Below are 17937 nucleotides of genomic sequence, written 5' to 3' on the forward strand. Positions count from 1 at the left end.
TGCACCCACCTCGTAGAGGCAGGCTTTGAACGCTGACCTTCTGACCGGACAATACAACGCTCTTCAGCTCTGATCAGGAGGACACTGCTTTGCTTGGAGCACTAAGTAACTTGCATTTTCTATATAAAATGATACTCCAGAGGTCACAGTGGTTAGCTGAAAGCAACACACACGTTTGCAGGAAGTACAACAGAGCTGTTCCACAGCAATGGCACCAATGAAGGCCAGTCTCACACACCTCTGTATTCTGCACTCTTGGCAGTCTCCATCTTGCAGTCTCCTCTCGATTCCCAGTAATGCTGCAGTTCTGTCACCCCTTGTCCCCTAAGAGCTCTCCCACTGCTGCAGGACTTGCCTTAGTCCTCAGCCAGTAGATACAGTACCTCCAGATTCCTCCTACCACATTCACCTACATCCCTTGACAGACTTGCCAGTGCTCTTCTGTCTCTGACAGACCTTCTCTCAACATCACAGTATCTTCCATTAGTTCCCAGGTCCACCTATGTACCACCTTTTCTCTGTTATCTTTGTAATATCCACAGCTCCTAGGAGCTTCCTAAGCTTATGTTTAGGTATCTTAGCCACTCTTCCAGGACACTCCTGCTATCTCCAGTCATCACTGGTTAGATGTGTAAAATGCAGCAAGCTCCCAGACTTGCACACAGACCCTGGCACCAGCAGGCACTGTGTGAGTAGCACTTCTGTCCTCCTTATCTACAGCCGCTTACCTGTGTAACTGCAGTAGCTGGGGGGTCACTGGTGCAGTTGCTTGATGTTTGCGAGCTGCTTCAAATGTTGCTGGAGAGGACTGGTACAGCAATTCTGTGAATATCTTTTTCTGCTAAAACTGTCTCACTCTTCTCATGTGACTGAAGAAGTGGGCTGATGAGAAAGACAAAGAGAACGACATGGATCCAAACAGCAATCTTCTTAGCTGCAGCAAGAGGAGTGTGGCCACCAAGTCAAGAGAGGTGATTCTGTTCCTTTATTCTGCTCTTGTGAGACCCCACCTCAAAGGACCTTGAGGATGCCTCTCACCTAGACTTGGCTGCCCAAGGCCTCATCCAACCCGACTTTGAACACCCTCAGGGATGAGGCATCCACAGCCTCCCTGGGCACCCTGCTCCAGTACAAGGGTGGTGAGACTCTGAAGAACTTCTTCCTAAGATCCAGTCTTAACCTACTGTCGCAGTCTTGGAGCTGGGGGGGGGGTGGGTCTCACAAGTGCTCTAACTGAAGAGGCCAATAATTGATTGTCCAACAAAAAGAACATTCACAAAAGTTTTATTAAAAAATTCCCCTTTCACCTCAAACAAGTGAAGCTTAAGTTCTGTACTACTAGGTTATGTTTAGAAAAATGAAACCACCACGGTCATTCAGAGAGGCTATACAGTGTAAAATCCACCCGTTGGCATCAGCGTGGACTGTGCAAGCAAATCTAGCAAGTATTGCAGATGTCATTTATTTGGTCCATCAGATGTACAGCATAGGAGTATCTGAGCTTACAAAACATCAAATATAAATAACCTGAAACTGTAACGATACACAAAAATTTGCTTCTTACATTGACATACCAGGCAGTACGAGCTGAAACCCTCGAGGAAATGACAACAGTTTTACAGTAATGTACAAAGTGCCAGCTGAGCTCGAAGACCACTGGTAAAACATGGCACTCGTCTGCTTTAGCCAATTCTCTTCTCCATGTTCTTCTTTGCTTGTTCAGGGTGTGAAAAATGTTTAGGACTAGGCAGAAAAGAGATTTTTCTTCAAGTGAAAATAAAATAAAATGAAATAAAAAACCCCCAGAAGTAGTTACTGTAAATCTGGGCATCGGGTGGTGACCCTGGGCTGAACGAGAGCAGGGTTTGGGTTTCTTTCATCCTATTTTATTACAGCCGGAACGTACTTACACTAAACCAACATGCTTCTTTTCATGACTGTTTTAGCAAATACTTATCTGTGAGCATTTATAAACTATGCTTCTACTACATTTAACATATGGAATTAATGGAAAAAACTTCTGAGAGAGTCTATTGAGATGAGAGCTTTATCATCAAGAGAAACAGGCACAAATTATTTTGGTACTCACTTAAAACAAAGGCCTTAAAATCAGTCTAGTTCTGGACATTTTTCACATCCCAACAGAATCTGCTGTTGCTGAATTCCATAATCTGAATCATTCTGTCAAGGGGCACTGGCACGTTCAGTCTAATGCTATAATTTCTTCATCATCATCATCATCTGTCTGCTCAGCACGCGCTCGCTTTGTCCCACTGCCCTCTTTCTCTTCTAGCTTTCTCTTGCGGCTTTTGCCCTCCTTATCATCAGCAGCATCACCCGAAGTACCCTCACCTTCTTCAATAAGCACGACTTCATCTTCCTCTGGAGCTGCAAAATAAAAGGCTTTAGTTCAAAACAGCCTACTCAGCTTCAGACAGAGGAATGGCAATAGCACAACAAACTCATTTTGGAGCACTCCTTGCCCATACTCTTTGTCTTTCAACTGCAGAGCAGTTTGAGTAGTTCTGAGACCAGGATCAAACAGGCTTCTCACTGGTCTGAAACTGCAGCAGGGCACATTTAGGCTGGATATCAGGAGGGAGTTCTTCACAATGACAGTGGTGAAAGACTGGAGCAGGCTGCCCAGGGCTGTGGTTGAGGCCCCATTCCTGGAGACATTTGAGGTCAAACTTGACGTGGCCCTGGGCAGCTTGCTCTATGTGGGGGTGTCCCTGGTGACTGCAGGGGGCTTGGACTTCGGATGGTCCCTTCCAAGCCAGTGCAACCTCTGCATCTGCTGTTCCCTCTTCACTAGAAGTGTGCAAAATGTTGCAATAACCCAAAATGATGGGAAACGAGTTCTAGACTGGCTCAGGTTGGAAGGGACCTCAGAGACCTTCTACTTCAACCTCCCCACCATGGGTAGGGACACCTCTCAACTAGACTCAGATGCTCAAGGCCTCATCCAGCCTGGCCCTGGACATCCCCAGGGAGGAGGCAGCCACAGCCTCCCTGGGCAGCCTGTGCCAGTCCCACCAGAACTGCCACGTTGTCTGCAGCAGCCCTTCAGAGAAGAACTTTTCCACACTGAGCTGTGGTCAGTTTGCTCGAGAGGTGGACTGCAATTATTTTGTGAGCAGATAGAGACATCTTAAGTTAACAAGAGACATCATCAGAGACGGCCATAAAGCAATTTGTAACCTGCAGGGGAAAAATAACCGAATCTGGTTGATTCTTTTTTTGTCAGGCAATAGCATGACCACTGGATGGGTCTGACTGCATTTAAATCACTGTGACAATGATGCACTTCAGCTGACACTCCACCAGGTTCTTGCAAGTGACACAATTTCAAGATGTATTTACTGTAAAATGTGCATTTTTCTATTCTGAGTTATATTTATACACAACTATCACATTTAAAGCAACTCAAATGCTGTTTCATGTTGGCAAATCTAAGCCGTGAGGCTGCAGACTACTGTAACTGGACTACACTGCTGAAAGACTATTGTCTGCTTTAATATTGATACTGTTACTTACCTGTTGATGTTGAGGGCTGTGCTCCATCATCACTACCATTGGTAATGTTCTTTGATGTTGGTTCTGATGGTTTAGGGCCAATTTTTTCAGGAGCATCACCAACAACTTCAAATTCTACATCTTTTCCTAGGTCTTCACTGCAGACAAACAGAGATGCTTTTAATCAGCTAGGTGAAAATCAACCCCCCTGGCTTTTTCAGAGAGTGTGGCATTCAAGTGTTAGAGCATCCTGCAGCTGTGACAAAATGAGAAAAACACTAAGGAGGTGGAAAATCTGTTCAGTCCTCAGAACAGAGGGTGTGTCTGTTCACAAACACTGCTCCACCCAGAGAAAAGTCCTTACTGGGGGTTACCTCTCTTCCTCAATGTCACACTGCAGCCTGGCATTCTGTGCCTGTGTGGTTCCTATTCTGACTGAAGGCACAGTGTGTTCAGTTAGTGTACACAGGATTATTCAGGGTTAAACACCCCCCCCCAGTTACTTCCAAGTGACTTCTAGTTGCACTGCTGTACCTGAACACAGCTACTCATGCAAAGGACCCCAGCAGGCTTGGGTGGCTTGTTTTGGGGTTTGCCATTTAAAGTTTTTGTTTCTAAATAGAACTTTCTCACTTTGTTGGCTGCCCCAAAAGTATGTGGTGTTGCTCTGCATGTTTATGTTGTGGAAAGACAAATGCTCTGTGAAGACAAATTATTTAAATAAACTTTGTCCAGTTACCTTTGTAAAGAAAAAACAAATCAAACCTCCCCCAGCAAAAAAAACACCCCAAACAACAAAACCAACAAGCCAAGCCACCACACCAACCAAACCAAACCCAAGCCAAACCCCCTAAACTCTATAAATTCATTTTTAAAAGTCATTTTTATTCTGTATTAAAAAAAAACCACAAACCAAACCAACAACTCAAACCACACCAATCCTGAGCCCCAAAACCACTCCCACCAAACCAAATGCAAACCAAACCCCCTAAACTCTGTACATTCTTTTTTTTCAATCACAACTCATTAAACCAAAAAACCAAACCCACCACACCAGCCAAGCCAACTACCCTAAACTCTTATCACTTCATAACAAAATAACAATTCCTTCTTTGACTGCACTTTCTTTTCACAGCTTAATCTGAGTTTTATTCACTGGTTTAAGATTCCAAGTTTGTGGAACTATACTGCAGTCTACACAAAAAGAGGGATTTGGGACTCCTTACCTATGCAGCACATTGATTAACAGTGTGTAGTCCTGGAGGAAATCATCTGCTTGTAGTCGAGTTCCATTTCGAATCCCAAAGTCTGATAACTTCCTGTGGTTGTTTGCTAAGAAAACAGGGAAAGACTGCATGGATACAGCTCTTAGCCAAGCTCCCTTGCACCTGAACCAAGGTGATGAAATGGATACTCCAGCGGTTTCATGGAGAGACAGAAGATTACTGTTAATTAGCTCTATTTAAAGCTGACTCTTCAGCATAGCAAGAGTTAAAACTGCTTAGGTTTGACTTACATCATATTCAAGCTCTTCTCTATTCACGGAATAGTACTGGGTGGAAGGGACCTCTGGAGATCATCCGGTCCAACCTAACTGCCAAAGCAGGGTCACCCAGGGCAGATCGCACAGGAACCCATCCAGATGGTCTTGAAAGTCTCTAAGGAAGGTGACTCCACAACCTCTCTGGGCAGCCTGCTCCAGCACCCTCACACCAAAGAAGTTTCTCCTCATGTTGAGGTGGAACTTCCTGGGTTCCAGTTTGTGTCCACTGCCACTTGTCCTGTGACAGGACACCACTGAAAGGAGCTCGTCCCCTTCTTGACACCCATCTCTGAGATATTTGTGACCATTGATCAGATCCCTTCTCATCCTTCTCTTCTCCAGACTCAATAGCTCAAGGTCTCCCAGCCTTTCCTCATCAGACAGATGCTCCTGTCCCTTCATCAACCTCATAGCCTCCACTGGGCTCTTTCCAGCAGATCCCTGTGCCTCTCAATACTGGGAAGCCCAGAAGAGTACACAGTATTCTAGCCATGGTCTTATCAGGGCAGAGTAGACAGGGAGGAAAACCTTGACCTGCTGGCCACACTGTTCTGAATGCACCCCAGGAAGCCATTGGCCTTCCTGGCCACAAGGGCACATTGCTGTCCCACAAATAACCTTGTCCACCAGGACTCCAAAGTCCTTCTGCATTGAGTGGCTTTCCAGCAGGTCACCCCCTACCCTGTAATGGTGCACGGTGTTGCTCCTCCCCAGGTGCAGGACTCCACACTTATTCTTGCTGACCCTCCATAGGCTTAACACTCAGGAGACAATATTTGCATGGCAATAGTGCCTACAATCATCCTAAAAAGACCAATATCTAAGAACAAGAACGTGAAGGAGACATTCAAAGAGAGGCATCCAGTATAGCCAAACAGCTGTTTTTGAAAGGAATCCTGACACTCCAGAGAAAAGCACTTGGTATAGGAAAGCTGAACTGGACAAGCAGGCTTGCAGACACCACCACTAGCTCCTACTGAGTCACTTAAGTACTTGCAAATCCAGTTCTCCTCTAACACTGCTCTACAGGATGAACAGCAGAACATCTGCTGTACTTCTATAGCTTGGCTTCTTCCTAGCCTTCTCCTGCTCTTTTCCAGAAAGTTTCAGTATACACACCTTCTGTTTCGCCTTCCTCCGAAGAGATGAGGATAGTTCCTTTCCCATCATCTATTTGTACATCTGGTGCCACCATAGCAAACTTCTCTTTCACTATCTGAAAAGACGAATGGGATTATTTCATCAGTGTCTGCTCAAAAACACTTAGAAATGAAAGAGCCTTCATCTGTTTTCATTTTCTGGCCCAGGCTCATTCTCAGGCACCTGCTGAAAGCCTGCACTTACCCCACCACCACTTTCAGGAACAAAACAATTACATTTTTACTGTCTGAAACCCACAGGTTCTGATTGAAAAAATCTATTTAGTACATTTCATAAATTCAGCCAGTGACTGTGCAACAGTAATGTGGCTACTGAACTACTCAAGTGAAGTAGAAATGTAGTTTTTGGTGTTACATGTGACCAGGCTTTAAAGCCACCACAAAATCAAAACATCAGAACACTCTTTCACAGGACACAAAAGGGCAAAGAGCACACTGCCTAACCTGACTGCACCTAGAGCTGAGGGAAAGGTAAAATGCAGAGCAACCATACACAGCTCTTGCTCAGTCAAAATATACTGAGCAAACCCCTACCATGAATAATTTACAGTATCAGCATCAAAATGAAAGCTGTAGGTAGCACTCAAGCTTTACCTTGTCCTGGAGCGTGAGCACAGTAACTTTGTGCACGTTCAGTTTCACAGTCACTTCTGGCTTACTTGCACACACATAACAGTTAGGGTTTGGTGGATCCAAAGCACAGGGAACTAACAGCTTCTTCCTGGGATTTGGCTGCTTGTTCAGAAAAATCTTGAGACAGACAAGAGTAAAAGAAGTTATTCTCTAAGTAGCAGTACTTTTAAATCTGCTTTCCCACACATTTGCTGTCCCCAGTCTTCTTTGACATGCTTGCTGAGGAGCAGTGAGTGCCACAGCCAGTCCCCAAGCACACTTGTGTGGCTGACCAGCTATGGCCAAACAATCTGGAAGGTGAAACGTTTCAAGGGGTGTCAGCCTGGTTCTCTCTCCTATCTAGCAGCCAATTTTCATTAATTCAGAGGAATTTAATCATCCTTGAAACTTTCACTTCTCCTTTCATCATGGCTCAAAGCTCGCAGTACATTCAGAGTCTACTGAAGCAACACGTGAGAGGCAGTGAAACTGCACAGCAGTCAAAGCAAGTGAAAGGCAACTTTTAAAGAAAGGACAAGGAAGCAGAAGCATCTCAGGCCCACTTACCGTTCTACACTGATCTATTTTTCCTGACAAGATCTTCAGCCCCTCCAGCACGATCAGACCAGCTATGACTGCATTGGTAGTAGCGATAGCTGGGATAATATTTCCTGCCATTGCTGCAAAAGAAGCAAGAGTACACAAGGTTTGCAGCAGTAAGTAAGAAGTTTGGATTATTGTCATTGAAATAAAACAACATTGTATTTTATCCTTACACTTGATATCAAATCTGCTCTTCATATTCATGCTGAAAACGTGCATCCTGAGATTGGCAGCAGAAGTGACAAAATCCATTGCAGAAGGGTCATCCTGGCAAGAATTTAATACAAAAGAAGAGTAATTTCAAGTTATGTTTGCAACACATAGTTCCTAAAATGTCAGCTGCAGGAAGTTTTACTGTACAGGCTTCTTTTGTATGCTGTTTCCAAGTCACACTCCCTCTTTCAGCTGAATCCAGTTGGAATTTGCGCTACAGAGGTAAAGTGTAACTGGTTCTTGTGTGTCAGGCAAACTAACCTTATCCCAGATGAGCTCTGCTCCATCACCCTTCTCAGTCAGGTGAAGTCTCAGGGTTTCAACACTCTTTGAAAATAAGTGTGCATAGCTCTTGACATCCAGAACCTGCTGATCCTTCAAGACTGCAGGAGATTCATTTTGTTGGTCAGATGTGTTTTTCTCTGTGGCAAAAGAAAAAGAGAAAATTAAGATCAGGAATAGCTATAAATGCCACTGAAGGTCTCTCTAAGTAGCAAGAATTTCCCAACTTCAGCAAGCCAAATATTTTCTAAATTGAAGAATATAACTACTGTAGCCCAAACATTTTAAAACAAACCTGCAGCTACAGCAGGACTTACATCAATCACCTAGACAGGCACAAGGCACAGCAAATTCACATCTGCAGCAAAACTCAGCTTTCAGGCAAAAATGCATCAGAGTTCCTGGTAAGGGCTCCTAGAACAAGCTGACCTAATTTTGTGACTAATATAACAAATTACAAAAGAAGACTAGAGAAAGATTTAAAATCTTTGGGAATGGCAAAGAATTGCTGTGCTGATAAGGAGTAGCCAAGTGGGGCAGTGAGAAGATGATGTGGTGCAGCGCCGCCGTAACAAACAGCAGATATGACTTTCAAATACACAGTGTGAGGAAGGACAACTACCTTGATTTTGTACCTCAGCCCAGTCCAGTGGCACTGGAGGCTTTCTCTTCCTCCACAGCTTATCCATTGTCAGCAGATATTTGATGTCATCTTTGAAAAGCTAGAAAATGTAAGGAAAAGAAACAAATCAAACTCCAAAAACATGAAAGAGGGGGGAAAAAGGCACCATTTTTACATTTGCTGTGAAACTGGAAAAAATCAGCATTAGATTGATGAGGCTTAGCTTTCCTTCTTGAAAATATTTTCAATAATGCAAATAAATATCTAACTCCACAGGAAAAAGATTGGAAAAGCTTCTTATCTTATTCCCTATTCTCCAGCACTTCCTGCACAAAGCAGACACAGCTCTGATTGATTTGAGGAGCAGTAAAAAAGGATAAAAATCAAACACCACAAGCCCAGAGAGCAGGCTCATGTGCCTACTGAGGCCACCACCACAGCTCTCCCCGAGATATTCTTACCTACAAGCCAATGAATTTGCTAAGGACAGCGAGTCCTACCCATCAACATCACATTCTAAACTCATTTCCTCTATTTGATCACTTCTGGCAACTACTTCAGAAGGAAAACTCCTAAACCAGTTTGCATTTTCTTAGGCCAGAGCCTGACAATGCACAGAATGTGACTGATGGATTGGCTCTGATTGTGCCCCATGAAACTCACAGAGCACTCAAGGTTATTTTTTCCTATTAAAAATGATGCCACTGAAGTGTTTTCTGTACAATATGGCCAAGTTGCTGAAGCCATCTGTGCAGAGACAGATGGAATGCAGCAAAACAAGCAAGTGTCATAGAAGACAAACACTACAGCAAAATTGGTGGCAATCGTCGCATAATGACATCACTGATGGCTAGCATTAAGTGTCTAAACTGGGTTTTGAGTTCTCTTCAAAGCACCTCACACACTTCAAATACAGATATTTATTGGGGGTAAAGAAGATACCTTAGTAAAAAGTTTAACTGGGTCGTATCCAGTCGATTTAGCCCACTCCTTGGTAGAAACACGTTTGATGTCTCCATCCTCATTGGATGCTCGTGCTCTGGCTTCTGCTTCTGCTGGCTCCCCTGTTAATCAAGTATCAACCAATATTTTAGTTCAACAAAAGAGAAACATATCCAAGGATTTCCCCTAGAGTCAATAACCACAATTATGCAGGGCTGATAAAATGGCTTTACTGCCCCAAATAAGATTAATTAGACACACTGTGACCACTCCTGCAGCTCCCAGATTTAACCTGATGTTATCTAATTCCCCTGTTTGCAGAAAGAGTGAACAACTGCTCCCTGTTCATTTTTTCCACATAATGTGACTTCATTACAACCATCCTCTTTCAGTAGTCTCTTTCCCTGGGTGAGGAAGCTTAGTTTGGGTAGAACTTCAGCACAAAAAGAAATCAACTTCCTACCTTTGGTTATTCCTGCACAATAAAAAAACAAGCACACAGATGCTGTTCACTGTGTGCTTCTTTCCCAGTCACCTCCAACAGTTACTGTCATGGCTCTTAATAAGCAGCAGGGTGATATTTTCACAAAACTATCTATTAGCATCTTGCCTGACTGAGAAAAATCAACTCCAAAATCATCACTTCATGACCATTTCCCCCCTTTCACCAGTGCATCACTTCATATTTATCTGCAGCAAACAGACTTTATTGCCCAGCCATTCTGTATTGTCATGTCGGCCAAGGGTACAACAAATGGAATCCCCTTAAAGGAAAATGGAGCTTGACTGCAACACTAAGGAATCAGAGAAACAAGTCATAATCTCTGCAAGAGAAAATTTCAGTGACAGGTAAGCTTCCCGCTTGTATCTCACTCACAGGCAGCTTCAGGATCAGCTCTGTCAGGGGAGACTTCTTGATCAGCATCTTCTTCTCCAAACAACTGGCTATACAGTAATTAAGAAGAACATAACACTGGCATTTCATCTTATTTGGTTAGAGACACAAATACTTCCTAATGGCTATATATCCACTTTGCAAGCTTTGCTGTCAGAGTGCCTCTTCACATATCGTGCTTGTTTTAAGCTGTTGAGATGCATCACACATGCACTTTCTGCTGACAACACTAAACGTGTAACACAAACGTGAATGCAGCAAACCAGCTCTGCATAACTCGCTCCACAGCCCACTTGGCCTTGCCCTCCCATTGCAGGACTGAATGCCTTGCTTACAACCCTCCAAGAGCCCTGCAGAAGTGACATCTGCTCATACCTGCATTACACTGGAAAATGCACCCAAGAATAAAGTAACCTCACCCCACACTGCTGCGCCCCAGCACTGCTCCAGATCTTCTGTGGTATCAGAGCAAGGCCTAAGCACTAACAAACCACCTCAACTCCCCCCAAACCCAGGTCGAAGAATGGGAGATTTTAGCTACAATTTAACACTCATTGCTTTTAAATCCCCAAACCAACCAAAAACCAAGCCTAAGAAGTGTGTCCATGTCTTGTCTGTAGGTTTAGAAACCAGAAGAGGGACCCAGAGTACCTCTTTCATTTTTTCTGACAGCAGTCACTTACTTGAACAAATACTTAGCCCACACAATGCAGTGGATAGGTTCTGATGGTGTATTTCTGATAGTGCAGCCTGGAAAAGTCTTCTGCGTTGGCTTAGGATGGCATTCATAACATTCTGTCATTCCCTGGGGAAAGGGAAAGGTTTCCTTGGCACACTGGGAAGGCTCCTGCTACTACATGCTATTACCAGATGAACTGTAACTGGATCTCAACAGAGCCAAGTGCCAGCTATCTAAAATAGCCAATGATTTCGAGTGACAGGAGAGATACAGAATCTCACCTTCTTAATAACTGTTACTTGCCCAAGGTAGCCTGCAGTTCCACTCTCTATCAGAGGAACATCAGCAGCCAGACACATCCTGTTCACATGGTTACGGGCAGCTGCAAATCAAGAGTTTGTAAAGGAAAAAGGAATCATTAGGGGAAAAAAAAGAAGTGTGACTTCTCCATATCCAAAGCAGCCTCCCACACAAACATTCAGCCTTCAGCTGCCTTATTTCACTCTAGAGTACTCCGCCTTTTTCAAGGTCTATTTTCATAGAATGGCTTGGGTTGGAAGGGACCTTGAAGATCATCCAGTTCCAACCCCCTGCCACAGGCAGGGACACCTCCCACCATCCCAGGTTGCTTAAGGCCTCATCAACTTGGCCCTGAACATCTCCAAGGAGGGTGAATCCACAACCTCCCTGGGTAACCTGTGCCAGTGTCTTCCCACCCTCACTGTCAAGAATTTCTTCCCAATCTCTAGTCTAAACCTCCTCTCCTCAAGCTTCAGTCCATTCCCTTCAATTAACGCAAACTCAGTCACAGCAGACTCGAGTTACAAATGTATACAGAGCACTCAGCACTTCCCATAAAGCAGCAGCATAGCAGTAGATGTTTAGATAGGTTGAGAGGATTACTTCACTGGCAGTGCAGCACTGCTAAGGGTAGAACACATTCGAGTTCTATGAACAAGCAACAGCATCTTCCTCTCCAGTACAAAACCACAGCGCAACCCTCACCTCTGTTATCCAGAGCATTCATGACCAAGGTAAACTGGCGGAAGAACTCTACATTGTAGTCAGGGCTACACAGAAAAGAAAACCAAAAAAGGCTATCAGAGTTGTTGTGGTTCATGGCACACCAGAAACTACACACATGCAAAGCGTGGCCTGATGTTCATGTGCTAAATTACACAGATCATAACTTTACTGTTAGCCTTTAACTGCCTCATTTGTCTCCTGCCCGTTTTAAATCAGGGTGAAAGCAGGAAATTTTTATGCTGCTGGAAATAAGCTCTTGCAATTAGCACTAATTTGACCAATCAAACAGGCAGACAAGGAAAAAGTGATTATACTGCTCTGACCTAACGTGTAAATTGGCTGAGCTGTGGTAACTGACCCTAAAAACCATCAGCTGAGACTAAAATATGCAGAGTGTAATTACCATAGCTCATCAGACTGCTGATAGTTCATTACACTGTGATAGCTCAATTGTTTTTGATCATGTCTCCACATCCTTAGCAGACCAGGCATGAGATTTTAAAATCCTGACACTATACTGTCTTTAATTTGCATTTTTCTCATCGGAAGAAGGTGGTGAAGGAGTGAGGAGGAAGCAGGATTACATGACTAATGTTTTTACAGTGCCAGAAGGATGCACTCACTCAGTGGTTAGTAGCAACACGAGAGTTCAAATCTGAGTGGTACAAACCATAGGTTTTTAAGAAACTGGATAAATAAAAATTAAAGCTAATGAAAACTTACATCTTCTTGTAGCCTACTGATTGGCTATGGATCACAGAGACTAAGTTTTAACGCTTTGGGGCATACATAAATGATACTCAGTTACACACAAAAAAAGGGCTTTTTTTTTAAATCAGAGAGTTAACATTCACATTCACTGTAATTCTTGCTCAAGACAGCAAGGCACCTTTCTAGTGTAAAAACTGCTCATGAAATGGAAAACAGACACCAGCAAATGACTACATCTTACTACCAGAACTTCAGAGAACTCATGCAAAACCCCCACTGCCCCTCAGGTCCGTGGCAGTCTTAGGTTTACAGCTGGTTCTTTTTACTACAGTACTTTTGCAAAGCATCTTAAAGCACACAGTTGCAGCATTTCAATAACACAGTGCTTGAAAAGAAAGCAATGTAATTGGAGCTTAAAACCCAAACAAACATACTTCATGATGCTATCATGGTAAGCTGTAATATTAGCCTCTGGACAGAACTGTAACACGCTTTCTTTGGCCACCTAGAAATAAAGAAACAAAAACCCCATGTTACTTCTTCCTTCCTTATAAACACAGACTTGATATTAGCCAAGTATTAAGCTGAGCACCTTGAGATTCAGCTATTTCTATAACGAGATGCAGCCAGCCATGGCCAGCCAACCAACATTCACCCCCTGACAGCAGAAACAAAGCTCTATAAGGTTTCTAACACAGCCCACAAAATACTAAGCGAAGCTTCAGCTTTGACTTTCCCCTCACCTGTGATTTTGATCTTCCAACATGCTTCTTTTGAAACAAAAACTGCCTGTTGAGATTGCTGACATCAATAGTATCCAGATCAATCTACAAACACACAAGAGACAGCCATTTCACTCTGGCAGAAATAAAAGGAGCAAAGTCATTAACAGAATTCGAAGCAAATATGAAAACCAAACCACATAAACTTTACAGACCTCTTTTCAGACCTCTGAGCAACCCTAGAGGCACAACTATCACCTCACTTCCTTCAGGAACATATACATTTTCAATCATCACTAACAGTTGCACTGTAGGTCAAAAATAAAGGGCGACATGACCCCAGACTTCCCGAATAAAGAGTCCCTACTGAAAATGCACCTGAGTTTTGAGATACATACACGCAGTAGTTGGTAGAAATTCACTGTCCTCTTCACTAAAGAATAAAGATTTGAGTGAGAACTCACCAGGAGCATAGCACACAAACTGCAGATGGGTCCAGACAGACTCTGCACAGGATTGACCACCCCAAATTCTGTCTCTGTACCACGCTTCCCCAAGGTGGAGGTGTTCAAAGCCAGGCTGGATGAGGCCTTGAGCAATCTGGTCTAGTGGGAAGTGGCAGGGGGGTTGGAACTGGATGATTTTCGAGGTCACTTCCAACCCAAACCATTCTTTGCATCCATGAAGGTCCAACAAAGGCCACTCAGCAAATGAATTACCCCTTCTGCTTTATATTTGAACGCAGCTTTGAGCAACTAAATCAGTAATCTGAGGGCTGTGCTGCCATTGAATTCATGCATTGCAGGGCAAAAGCTTTCACCCTTTGCCATCAGGACTAACTGCATAAGTGCATATTAAAAAATGATGACGCGTGCTTATAAAAAAAATATTAAATCCATGCAGCCAAGACACGTAAAAACACAGCTCAGAGAACAGCTGCAATGTACAGCCTCAGAGGATGCCCTGCCTGCAATTCCCCCAAGGGCCATCTTTCTATTTGTTAATGCACGCACATGAACATCACCACTGCAAATGTCTTTGCCCTCCACCACATGAATTAAGGAGAGTTAATTAGAACTTTAAGACTTATTCCAACCTTTGTTGCCCCTACTTTTCCTTTAATTAAACAGCTTCTCAAATCAACCACTCTTTTTAGAAGTCCTCTCCTGACCCCAGTATTTTGAACTGGGAGGGGAAGGAGGCAATTTTCCTGAGCCTCAGAGATATTTCTCCCTAGTTCCCACAGATATAGCTGCCACACTCAACAGAGTAATGCTTTCAGCTCTGTGGAGTGGACTACCAGACTGACTGTGTAGAGTGAAGCTTAGACATCACCTACCCGGGGTGTTCTCACACCCTTTTCCTTTTGGTAACTTAACCTGAATAACAAAAGAAGGATGGCATGCATTTCTCACTCAGGATCCTTTGCATGCAAGAGCCAAGCTTCAAGACTAAACTTGCTGTTTTTCGAAGGGAGTAGTTTTAATGTAAGGATTAAGGTTTTAAATATGCTAAAAACTGTAATACCCCAAAAGCTTTAATATTAAATAAAAGCATTTGGGGATGTAGAACAAGGAGTAAATATACAATGTCTTAGGAATCTATTATAAAGCAGAGATTGTCAACCTTTGTTATAGAGATACCATTAGTAATTACCCATGGTCTTGTGTATTTACATGAAAATGGTATTTGCATGAAAACATATTTTTACCTCCCCTCCCATGTTACTTACTTCCCAAACTTGCTTAGTCCAAGGCCAAAAAAAAGCTCAAGTGAAAATCATGAAGTGCACCGCTACCCACAAAACTTGCAGTGCTTAAACTGGAAATGACAAGTGCTTAAGCCACAACTGAAAACAGTATTATCACGACCAAAAGCAGCAAAGGTAGCTTCTCTCCAGAGAGAACGCTTAAGACTGTGACCTCAGCAGAAGCATCCACCTAGCTGAGAACGATTAGAATTTAACAGTTCTCTTATTAAAAGAACTTATACACTGCTCCTGTTCTTGCCAGTTAGAAGGAAAGGCCTCAGAAACTCCTAAGAATAGATAGCAACATTTTTAATTCAGACTTGGATCTCGAGTAATTTGATTTTGCTCTTTATTCACGAGGGCAAGAGCACTGCCTTTCAGCAAAGTGAGAAGAAGTATTTCTGCGCTGCCTGGGGTTCAAAACCACTAGACAGCTTTTGTTTGTAAAAAACCCCAACTTACGTATAGAAGTAGTAACCATTTTCAGGTGTTTGTGCGTGGCAGTAATTAAAAACCATGGAAAACTCTCAGCAGTAACACAAACATTGACAAAATCAATTTCTTCTTTTAATAGCAAATTTCCTCTTGGGGTAACAACTCCCTTTTTGCTCTGGCCCTGATTTGGTGCCCAGCCACTCCGTGTGCTATCAAAACGTTTGTCTTGCATAAAACACTGCCAAAGATATTTTTAAATGAAGATGGCCCCGATCCAAGGTGTACTTAAGTTAATGGAGTCCAACCACGTTTGCCTTGAATGACAATACACGCAAAAATCAAACTATAGGAAGTGAAACCATCAGCATATCCCAAGGAGATTGATGCTTAACGACTAACTGGAAAATCAGGAGATACTAAACTCTATAATAATGGACCATAAGAGTACACACATGACATAGGCAAAGGGGAAAAAAAAGAGGGAAAAGAACAAGTGCCGAAAATGCAAACTTCCATCCTCTACTGATGTGCACTCATACACGGTTAAAAATGGAAAGGCTTGCAGCGGCAGACTGACCTCCAAGGGACGAGCTGGAATTACACCTAAGCACAACCTGCAAGTTCTAAAGGCTATTTCAGCAGAAGGGGCCGAGTTGTGTGAGTAATAAAGTAAGAGCAGCCATCGTCTACAGCCTGACAAGCGTTTCAGATAAAAGCTCTGCTCAACAAGTCTGACTGTAAAAACAACCCTTACAACTTGTCATACAATGCTCCCTGATGAGATTCCTGGCCAGGCACACACAAGTGAAAGCGCATTCAAGGAACCAGACCCGTACTCCCACTTCTTCACAGCGTGTACTTTGGGAACTACAGTTAAGAAATAAGGTCTGGAAAGTCGCTACTCAAAGAGTTTTGCTAATCGTGCTTCTGTTGTGCTCATTCTAACCCTCTCAGTCCTGTCCTTCCTGTACACATTCGGAGATGAGCATCACGAAGCAAAAGCGAAAGAAGGAGCAGCCCGCGGGAAGCTGTCGTGACCGGACTTCAAGACTGGCAGCTTTACAAGTGGGTATCTAAAAATACACTTCACCTCCCACGTACTTTGTTTTTCTCAGCAATCCGTCTCTGGACCATTATGCACAGCACTCCTGGCGGCACTGGGCAAACCCAAGCCTGTGACGGCAATCGCCGGGCAGCGACCACCACACACACCAGTTTCCCCACCAGATTTCATCTGCGGATTCCCAGAGCCACAGCCTCTTCTCCGCCGAGCTGCCTCGGCAGGAGGCCCGACGCCTGGAAGGCGGGCGGCCAGACCTCGGCGGGGAAAGGCGGCCCATATCCGCCGCTCCTCTTCGCGCCCGCTCCGGCGCGGAGCCCGGACACAGCGGCACCGCCACTCGGGGCGGCCGCGGGAAGCAGGAACCCCGCGGGGCGGCCCTGCCTGAGCCGGGGCGCGGGGGGCGCCGGCAGGCCGCAGCCCCTTTGTGGCAGAGCCCGTCCCCCGGCGGCAGGGGCGGCGCGGCCGCCTCGCCCGGCAGCTTTGGCGGGCCGGGAGCAGTTTGAAAACACGCAGACAATGCGGCGAGCGGGAGGGGCCTCTCCGCCACAGCGCCCCCGCGCCCGCCGCGGCCCCACCGCCCCGGCCCACCCAGGCCCCCACCCGTCTCCCTGTGCCCCCTACCCGCCCCGGCCTTTGCTGCGCCGCCACCCTCCAGCCCCTCATTCGCCCCGGCCCCCGCCCCGGCCCGCACCACGTCGATGTTGCTGAAGCCGGTGAGCACCAGGTCCTTGAGGAGCTCGCAGCCGATGCCGCCGGCTCCCACCACCAAGACCCGCGCCTGGGCTACGGCTTCCGCCAGCTCAGTGCGCAAGGGGCCCGACACCGGCACGGCCATGACGGCGGCGAACGAGGACGGCGGGCAGCGGCTCCGCGCGGCTCTCCTCCCCGGGCCGCACTTGGACAGCGAGCCCGGACAAGGCCAGAGCGGCGGCCGCCCGCTTCCCCTCCAGCGCCCCCTCCCGGCACGGAGGGCATCGGCCCCCTGCCGCGCACCGCCGCGGACGGCAGCGGCGAGATCGCAGCCGAGGCGGGACGCGGAAGGCTGCACCGCCGGTCGGAACGCTGCTCCCGAAGGCTGGCTAAGGGCGGCACCGCGGGCAGCGCTTCGCGTGGAAGCCGCCCCAGCTTGTATCCACCTTAGCCCCAGGTAGCTGCCCCACTTG

At 45.3% G+C, this 17937-nt stretch overlaps 1 protein-coding gene across 1 annotated transcript; it reads right to left on the reverse strand.

Moving 5' to 3' along the window:
- Window positions 1-1268: 1268 nt before the first annotated feature.
- UBA2 (ubiquitin like modifier activating enzyme 2) lies at window positions 1269-17698 on the reverse strand. The gene is made up of 17 exons (XM_064159901.1): window positions 17466-17698; window positions 13548-13631; window positions 13239-13309; window positions 12073-12137; window positions 11349-11449; window positions 11072-11193; window positions 10371-10438; window positions 9494-9615; window positions 8552-8651; window positions 7909-8069; window positions 7608-7701; window positions 7399-7511; window positions 6814-6969; window positions 6179-6275; window positions 4743-4848; window positions 3538-3674; window positions 1269-2388 (listed from the first exon to the last, which is right to left on the reverse strand). The coding sequence occupies exons 1-17, from the start codon at window positions 17607-17609 to the stop codon at window positions 2204-2206; spliced, it is 1926 nt and encodes a 641-aa protein (XP_064015971.1). The 5' UTR covers window positions 17610-17698; the 3' UTR covers window positions 1269-2203.
- Between the last annotated feature and the right edge of the window lie 239 nt (window positions 17699-17937).

This window comes from Pogoniulus pusillus, chromosome 20 (genome assembly GCF_015220805.1).
Source record: "Pogoniulus pusillus isolate bPogPus1 chromosome 20, bPogPus1.pri, whole genome shotgun sequence".
Lineage (NCBI taxonomy): Eukaryota > Metazoa > Chordata > Aves > Piciformes > Lybiidae > Pogoniulus > Pogoniulus pusillus.

Coding starts and splice junctions, on each gene's coding strand:
- UBA2 (XM_064159901.1), bottom strand. CDS start 17,609: ATGGCCGTGCCGGTGTCGGGCCCCTTGCGCACTGAGCTGGCGGAAGCC. Junction 11,450..12,072: donor GAATGCTCTGGATAACAGAG/GTGAGGGTTGCG, acceptor CTTGATTTGCAG/CTGCCCGTAACCATGTGAAC. Junction 8,070..8,551: donor GGCTGAGGTACAAAATCAAG/GTAGTTGTCCTT, acceptor CTTTTGCCACAG/AGAAAAACACATCTGACCAA.